The 9,418-nt window shown below is 33.5% G+C and overlaps 1 protein-coding gene across 1 annotated transcript; it reads left to right on the top strand.

The window, feature by feature from the left end:
- Positions 1-4,646: 4,646 nt before the first annotated feature.
- LOC131949049 (uncharacterized) lies at positions 4,647-8,836 on the top strand. The gene is made up of 3 exons (XM_059310812.1): positions 4,647-4,752; positions 6,298-7,141; positions 8,403-8,836. Exons 2-3 carry the CDS (start codon positions 6,315-6,317, stop codon positions 8,575-8,577), a joined length of 1,002 nt encoding a protein of 333 aa, XP_059166795.1. The 5' UTR covers positions 4,647-4,752; positions 6,298-6,314; the 3' UTR covers positions 8,578-8,836.
- Positions 8,837-9,418: the final 582 nt, after the last annotated feature.

Genomic DNA, 9,418 nt, shown 5'->3' with positions numbered 1-9,418 from the left:
ATTACCCTTGAGAATTATTTATTTTAAGATATTAAACTTTTTTGCTTAACTTGATTCTTTGTACTTTTTGTCATGGTCTCAAACTTAAAGTTGTGCATACAATTTCATCTACATTTACCAAATTATTCGCGGTGTAAGTATCTTGAACCAAGAGAGTTCACAGATGACAGCTTGTTTTCTTTAGAAACGCTTTGATGCTAAAATATATTAAAGATCTAAAAAGCATGGTGTCACCCCCCTAAACGGTGTCACCCTGTGCGGTCCCCAACCCCGCCTCGTCCTCGATACGCCTCTGGATGTATTCCACAATGACCTGCTGTGACCTGACTAGGCGCTAAATGAGAGAACACTTTACTGGGTCAAGTTGACCTGACCTCAATTCAGCTTGCTCTAGTTTAATGATGAAAAGTTTCTTTTTGGACGGAGTAACAAACCACCGTTCTGCAATTATTATTTTTTTCATGTATATTCCCATGTACTTTATAATTAACACCGTATACATAATGTAATTACAATATTTTATTACGTGATTTTATTTTGCATAAAATAGTTTTCAAGGAATCTTAGTTTATAGTAGAACAATCCTAATGTTTGCCATTTACAATGTTAACGAATATAGAGCTTAAGTGTGCAGTGACTGATTTAATTTGACATTGCGATGAAACCACAACACTTCTTCAATGCGAGTAGTGCAGTGCAGGTTTAATGTTACAAATGCATGGACGTTTTTTTGCAAGACACTTGCCCAAATGCCGCTTGCCCCAAGGCCGATTTCCCGAATGGACACTCGCCCGAATGCGACAAACGCCCGAATGGGCACTTGCAAAAGTGTCTTTCGGGAATTTGTTATAGATCCAAATACATGTAGCCGAATACACTTTCATGAACAAGTACTCGGACTTAAAACACGTTCACGAATACGATTATCATATACACATGAAAACATGAACACATTCACATACACAGACACCTAATCTCATTTAAACACGTAGGCTACTTAAACAGATACACACAATCGCACATTCAAATCCATCTGCAATAGCTTACAAATCGCACATAAACATTTACTTTCACTAGAAAACAATACATACATATATATATATATACCCAATACATCTAGATTGTGAGGCAGATCGTCAATTAAATATATGTATATATAATCAACACACACATCCATACATACATACATACATACACATATATATATATATATATATATATATATATATATATATATATATATATATATATATATATATATATATATATATATATATAATATATAAAGCTCAGTTCTGTATGTAATGCATTTGTATGTCGTTGGAATTGTACGAATTTAAGTGTTAGAAAATTATCGTGCGCATTTGTCTAAATTTATGAGCTAAAAAATTACTATTGAAAGTGTTGAGAAATAATTTTCATTTTTCAAATTATAGTAATAATTGTCGGCATGTTCATTAAACACAAGTTTTAAAAAAAATATCATCTTTTACAAAAATTCTAATTATGTCTTTATTTAGTCCTATAGCACTTACTTCCCTTTGATAAATTAGGAAAAACACAATTACTTCCCTTTATAAAACCATTGCATTCCGTGAAAATAATTTACTTTTTAATTACTTTGTTTTGGTGTTGGGAAAAAAAATAATTACATAATTAGCGGGGATTGATCAAGTGCAAATGTTGTAGGTATTTTACGGATAAGCTTGGAGTATTAAAATTGTTTATTAAATTGAAACAGGCGCGTTCGTTTAAGTGAGTGCAAAAGACTGTGAATAAGTTGGGGTACTATAGTCGTTCATTAAGCTAAAACAGGTGATTCCCCCCCGGGCGTTTATGTTCGCGTTAGTGTTTTCTTTGTGTTTAAGTGGGTTTGCGTTAGTGGTTGCGTTTTAATTTGGTTCGTTTTTGTTCTTTCTTTTTTCGTTTTTGTTTGTGTTTTTTTTGTTTGGGTTTGTATTTGTGTTTTTGGTTGGTTTTGCGTTTGGATTTGGTTTGTTTTCGTTTGCTTTTTTCGTTGATTTTTTTTTGTTGGTATTGGTGTTTGTGGTTGGGTTTGTTGTTAGGTTTTTGTTTTCGTTTGCTTTTTTGTTTGTTTTTTCTTTGTGTTTGTATTGGTGTTTGTGGTTGTGGTTGGGTTTGTTGTTAGGTTTTTGTTTTCGTTTGTATTTGTAATTGTGTTAGCGTTATGTTTGCGTTTTGTTGTTTTGGTTTTGGTTGGTTGTGGTTTGGGTGTGCAATGCCGGGTTTATGATGATTACTAAACACACAGGTAATGGTCTTTAACAGAAAGGTTTTTCACAGAAGCCAGAGCAGGGCCTGGCCGGGACGGCTAGTATATCTAATATATAAAGCTCAGTTCTGTATGTAATGCATTTGTATGTCGTTGGAATTGTACGAATTTAAGTATTAGAAAATTAGCGTGCGCATTTGTCTAAATTTATGAGCTAAAAAATTACCATTGAAAGTGTTGGGAAATCATTTTCATGTTTCAAATTATAGTAATAATTGTCGGCATGTTCATTAAACACAAGTTTTAAAAAAAATATCATCTTTTACAAAAATTCTAATTATGTCTTTATTTAGTCCTATAGCACTTACTTCCCTTTGATAAATTAGGAAAAACACAATTACTTCCCTTTATAAAACCATTGCATTCCGTGAAAATAATTTACTTTTTAATTACTTTGTTTTGGTGTTGGGAAAAAAAATAATTACATAATTAGCGGGGATTGATCAAGTGCAAATGTTGTAGGTATTTTACGGATAAGCTTGGAGTATTAAAATTGTTCATTAAATTGAAACAGGCGCGTTCGTTTAAGTGAGTGCAAAAGACTATGAATAAGTTGGGGTACTATAGTCGTTCATTAAGCTAAAACAGGTGATTCCGCCCCGGGCGTTTATGTTCGCGTTAGTGTTTTCTTTGTGTTTGGGTGGGTTTGCGTTAATGGTTGCGTTTTGATTTGGTTCGTTTTTGTTCTTTCTTTTTTCGTTTTTGTTTGTATTTTTTTTGTTTGGGTTTGTATTTGTGTTTTTGGTTGGTTTTGCGTTTGGATTTGGTTTGTTTTCGTTTGCTTTTTCGTTGGTTTTTTTTGTTGGTATTGGTTGGTATTGGTGTTTGTGTTTTTGGTTGGTTTTGCGTTTGGATTTGGTTTGTTTTCGTTTGCTTTTTCGTTGTTTTTTTTTGTGTTGTTATTGGTTGGTATTGGTGTTTGTGGTTGTGGTTGGGTTTGTTGTTAGGTTTTTGTTTTCGTTTGTATTTGTAATTGTGTTAGCGTTATGTTTGCGTTTTGTTGTTTTGGTTTTGGTTGGTTATGGTTTGGGTGGGCAATGCCGGGTTTATGATGATTACTAAACACACAGGTGATGGTCTTTAACAGAAAGGTTTTTCACAGAAGCCAGAGCAGGGCCTGGCTGGGACGGCTAGTATACTATATAGAAAGAAAGAAATTCGACACAAAGGTGCTTCTCTGTCGTGTGTTTTTTTGTCTGTTTATGTGTCAAAACAAACTGCACTAAGATATGGCGTGTTTACACAATCACTTATAATTACAGCCGCTTTTTTTTTTAAATTGGCCTAAAGCCATACAAGTTAAGATATTATCTAGCGAAAAGTTTTACAGTTATAAGCTCTAAAACGGCAACTTGCAAACCAGATGAACAGTTTTAATATACTTTTACCTTTCCATCAAAATTAAAATAACTACAATAGTTTACTTTCTAATGCAGTTTTTAGCAATTAACATTGAGTAGGATTATTCTCGTTAAGACTGTTTTGGGATTTTCTTGAAATAAAAATGAACATTGTTGTAAGCAGATTCTTTTAATTACAAAAATACATAAAAAGTAGTGAATTTTTTTTAAATTTAGACGGCTGATTAAATTGAGAGTTTAAGAATTTTTTGTAATGGTAAACATAAAAGCAAAAATGAGTATTGATTAAAATAGTTTTCATTTACAAAATATCACAGATCATTCTTTTTTTAACAATATCAAAGGAGGTTAAATAATTGTGTACGAAAAAAAATCAAATGGAAAAACTACAAAGAAATCAAAAATATTGGTTTCAAAAAGTTGAAAATATGCGTCTTTAATGGACAAATAATATAATAACTAGGTTTAGTCTTCACTATCGTGTACGTATTTTCTGATTACAGTCTTTGTTTTACTAGAGATCTAGCAATGTGTGTGATATTAAAAAATAATAAGTAGATTTTTACATGCGAATGATGCGAGACTCTACCACTGAGAGGAAACATTTTTTTTTACTTCGCGTGGAGATGATTATTCCCATTAGTGCTTAAGAGACATTTCGCTAATGAAATATAGTTATCAACCACTTTATAATTTATTTTTAATTTTAATATACGATTCTGCTAAGTGAATCAGTAATTCCGAGTTAAATTGCATATTCGAATGTCTGACCTGTGTTTTTTCATTTGTGACCTAACAAACTTGAATACTAAATAAAGATTTGCTAGTAAAAATATCCAAGCATGCATTTATAAAACATGATCATAGCGACTACACATTTTAGAACCCATGGCGCAATCTTGCGTAATGGGCCAAGAAAATAACAGGTCGTATTTGGGGGCGGTGGCTGTTGGACGATAGCATTAGCTGGCACGAACAGATTAGAGATTGTCTCGATCTATAGTTGGACTGATACACAATTTCGTCCTCATTGCTCACCAGTTTTACATAATACTACAAGAAACGTTGGAGCCAGTTGATGGTGAACATAGTAGGAAAGTAAGCATATTCGTCTTTAATTTATGTAAACTTTTTAAACATAGTATATATATATATATATATATATATATATATATATATATATATATATATATATATATATATATATATATATATATATATATGTTTCCATGCATAAGGTATATATTATTAATTGAGATGTCGCTTATAATTTAAATAATAATAATCGTTATTTCTTTAGAAACGGATAATTAAGCTTCAATCTCACCTGTTAAAACACGCCTACAAACCCGTTACGCATTCTAAAACAACGCTTATAACCCCCGCTTAGCATACTAAAACCATCCCTCACAACATTCCTCATCATTCTAAAAGTACCTTCAGGATCCTTATTCCCATGGCTAAAACCACCCTCAATCACAATCTACGCCACCCACCTGAACCTCGTATACCTCCCTAAATGAAATCACCCCCCCCCCCCCCATCATTTTTTGAGATAAAAACTTTTGCCAACGACATTCGCCACTGGCCCTCGCGTATTATCTTACGTGTAAAAGTTTCCATCAATACAAATGTGTATTATCAACATTGAATCTCTACAGTAGAAGCACACAAGTATGTAGGAGAATTCTCTACAAAGCCTTCTAAAATTCCAAGTCTCGTTATTTAAAATGTAATACTGAATTACTATTTCAGTAACTAAAAATAAAAGCTTGGGCTGCTTTAATAGTGTGTGCTGAATACCTTGACTAGAACGCAAAAACGACCCAGTCATTTAAATAGTAGTTCATTATTATATTTTTAGTAAATCATTTATTTTCTCCATTTTAGTGCATCGTTACATAAAAACTTGTTATTAAAACGTTTGTATGCATATCTTTTCAGTAGGGTAAACTATGTAATACAATAGAGTATTATAACTAAATTCAATGTTGCGCCAAGTGAATATGAAAAATGCGCGTATAATAGCGCGGTAAATAGTAATTTATATAGATCTTAATTAATGAGTATAAAATTAACTAGGCATCCGATAAACCAAATTTGATGTCAGATTGGATTGTCATTTGTTCTTGGCCCGCGTGCCAAATTCGAAACGAATGATCAGTTAGAAGTGATCAAAATTTCGATAGGCAGTTTTGATCTATAATAACAGATAAAAGGACAGACAGAGGAAGTTAGTTAAATAAAAGCATGCAATGAAAGATTTTAAAGCTGAATAGTTTTGTGCAGAACATTTATAATTTTGACCAACACATTAATTCGAATACACATGCACATCGTGTGATACCAAACAAACACCCCTTTACGTTAGTAGCTCTATGTGCTACTTTAAATACAAACACAATACCATACAATATCAAGCAAGCACCAATGAAGTCATTAATTGTATCATCAAAAAGTACATTAACTTTATTTATTTTTAAACATTGTAAATAAAAAAGTTCGTTGTCTTAGCTCAGCTTGTTTTGTTTTTTTTTTTATGACAAAAGTATCTACAGGTGTATTAATATACATTATGGGTTACTTAAAAACAAAGTTTACGTTAGTAGGCTAATATTAAACCATTGAAAACTTTTTTTCCAGATACAAATTGTGAAACAATGACAGAATCCAACTTTTCATTAACCTCAGAAAACTATACATATGACCACACAGAAATCGGACAAGCGATTGATTTCGCCCATCGAGTGATTCTTGGCTTTAACATATCATGTCTGGTTCTGGGGATTCCCGTGAACATTTTTATTCTAACAGCCATTTTGACGTCTCCAAGTTTACGACTGAAGCTCAGAAACCAAATTATAGCGATCATGTGTGTTTGCTTTCTGGTGGAAGTCGTAGTCGAAAGCAGTTATGTTACATATATTATTAATAGGTTGGATGAAATAATGATGAACTGTGATTTGAAAATTTTTAGCTTTAATATTCATGTGTTAGCTGATTTTATAATCACATGGTACGTTGTTGCACTGTTGATTATTTATAACGCAAAGCTAAACGATTTTGATCCCAAAAGATTGGTAAATGAGAAAACTCTTAAGATAGGAACTGGTGTTGTTTTGTCGCTTCCATTAGTATTAGCAGTCATTACAATACCACCGACAATTCATACATTGATGAAACAAAATCCGATAAGCAATTATCGTTGCCTTCTTTTAACTATCGAAGATTATCAAAATTTGCTTGTAGCCTCCACAATAACCCCTCTCCTATCTGCAATTGTGCTGTTAGTTGTTGCAATTGTGGCCTATCGACGACGATTTAGACTAGGAATTTTTGGTCAGCCTGCCGGTGTGGAACTAATGGACGGTGGCACCGTAGTGGACAAGCCTGTGGCTTACATTGTAGCAGTGTCTCTGTGTGTGGTATGCTACTCTCTACACGTCATTTTAAATTTTAAAGACTTAGCGAGATCATTCGTCGAAAGGTATGTATGTTTGTTTAGTAATGTATGTTTAAAACATTATATTAGCAATATATATATATATATATATATATATATATATATATATATATATATATATATATATATATATATATATGGTACCCATGTTAAACACAGACACACTTCCAGGACCGAACTATTCCACGTATTCTAACCTGTCAGTGATTTCCTAATGACTTATATGTAGCTGGACATTAAGAATGGACATAGCATCAACGTCCCTAGGAGGTCGGTGTGGTCGGATCGGTTAAGCTCATGGTTGCTGGACCGTAACGACCCGAGTTCGAACCTCTGGGCAAATTGCTGGGGCCAGTATTTCATCAAGGAGAGACAACTCCAAATTCAAACCATTGCTTCCTTGTAGTTTGTTCTTGGTTGGACAAAGGCTATGGTATCAAATCCCCCAAGACAAAAAAGCTCGCCAAAATCAGAGTCAATGACCTATATGATGTATAACAAGTTAACACGTGGTGACGTCTGTATGGCCAGTGGGATACACCTTTTTAGCCTTTGATGTCAGTAAAGAAAGAAAGAAAAACGAAACTTACTGCTCTACTGATATTTCTATCCATTGTGCGAATCCGAATAACCGTACCAGATAGTTCACATGCTTCCGCTTGCTGTGAGAGTCCTACAGTTATGGCCGTCCTAATAATGTCAGTGGCAAATGTTAATTAAGTCTAGTCAAATACCGTGTGACGGCGTGGTCGAGTCGGTAAAGCTTCTGGTTGCTAAACTGAAAAGTCTCGAGTTCGAACCCTCGGGCAGATGAGGCTCGTTAGCTGGGGACAGCCACTATTCTAGGAGAGACAACTCCAAAATCAAACAACTCCTGCCTTGTAGTTTGTTCTGGGTTGGGCAAAGGCTATGGAAGCAAATCCAAAAAGAAAAGCAGGCTAAAATCGAAGTCAATGGCCTCAATGGCGCAGAACCAGTTGTCACGTATCCTTAATTGTGATGGAGACGTGGTCGAGTCGGCTAAAGCTAATGGTTTAAACTCAAAAAAGTCTTGAGTTTAAACCCTCTGCCAGATATGGCTCGATCCCCTCCAACACTAAAAACAAATTAGAACGAAGAAGAAGAAGAAATATCGTGATGATATACCTGATGTAGCTAACAAAATCTGTTATTTGACTTTTTTTTAATGTTCATCTTCAAATTATCTTTTCTATACTTTATCACTCTTTAATCAATTTTAATTTAATTCAACTCATAAGATAATAAATTATGTGCTTATTTTCAGCTTAAGATTCTTTATGGCGAATGAATTTTTAGAAAACGCCTTCACCTACTTACTTCCCTTGTCGTGGCTATGTCTTGACGACGTGAGAGAGAGAATAAAAACATGGCGTCCGTGGTGTCGTACAAGACAGAACGTTGACATCACAGTCAGCTACAACAAGGAAGATAATGCTTAATGATTTAAACACTATTAATTATTTGATGAAACTGTAAAATAATAATAATAATAATACTAATAATATTCTTATAATGTAAAAACGTGCATCCACTTTATAAGTTATTAATTAAAGTAAATTTACTTTTTTCGAATTTAATATATTTTTTCTCCGTCACTTTCCTGTAAAAATTAGTGTACACTTTCCAACGGTAAATAAAGGAGTCTCATATCTTTTTTGAGAAATAGTTTAAATAATGTGTTCATTGTTTTGTTGACACTTCAAGCTATAAATTTTTAATAATCTGAACTGTATGTTAATTATCTTTAGTAGATCTATTTTTATATGTTCAAAACTGTTTTTTGTTTCACTTGAAATAAAAAAAAATAAATAAAACAACGAGGTAAAGTTAAATGAAAAAAAATGTGGGTTAACTCAAGGAGTACTGGATCAGCCATTGGAAACTCTGCGGTCATTGTAACCTGACCTCAATCTGGGTCAGTGTGCTCGGCCTGGGATCACAACTGCACACACATCGACAAGCACAACCGTGCACACATTAAATTACACACGCAGATTCAAATATCACTCACACGCGGCAGACACAACGTGATGCAAACGTACTTTTGATACACACACAAACACACAAGGAACACACACACAAAACACACACACACAAAAGACACACAAGTAAAAAAGAGTCGCAGGGGTGTTAACACACACATAGACACACAATCACACACATAAGTAAAAGTAGTTGCAGTACGGCGCGCACACACACATATATCTCTTACACCAACACACACATACACAGACACATATATATATATATATATATATATATATATATATATATATATAT

This window comes from Physella acuta, unplaced genomic scaffold (assembly GCF_028476545.2).
Source record: "Physella acuta isolate Inbredline_101_S28 unplaced genomic scaffold, ASM2847654v3 ptg000671l, whole genome shotgun sequence".
Classification (NCBI taxonomy): domain Eukaryota; kingdom Metazoa; phylum Mollusca; class Gastropoda; family Physidae; genus Physella; species Physella acuta.
The sequence above is the reverse complement of the archived record's forward strand: the minus strand, read 5'-3'. Positions and strand labels throughout refer to the sequence as shown.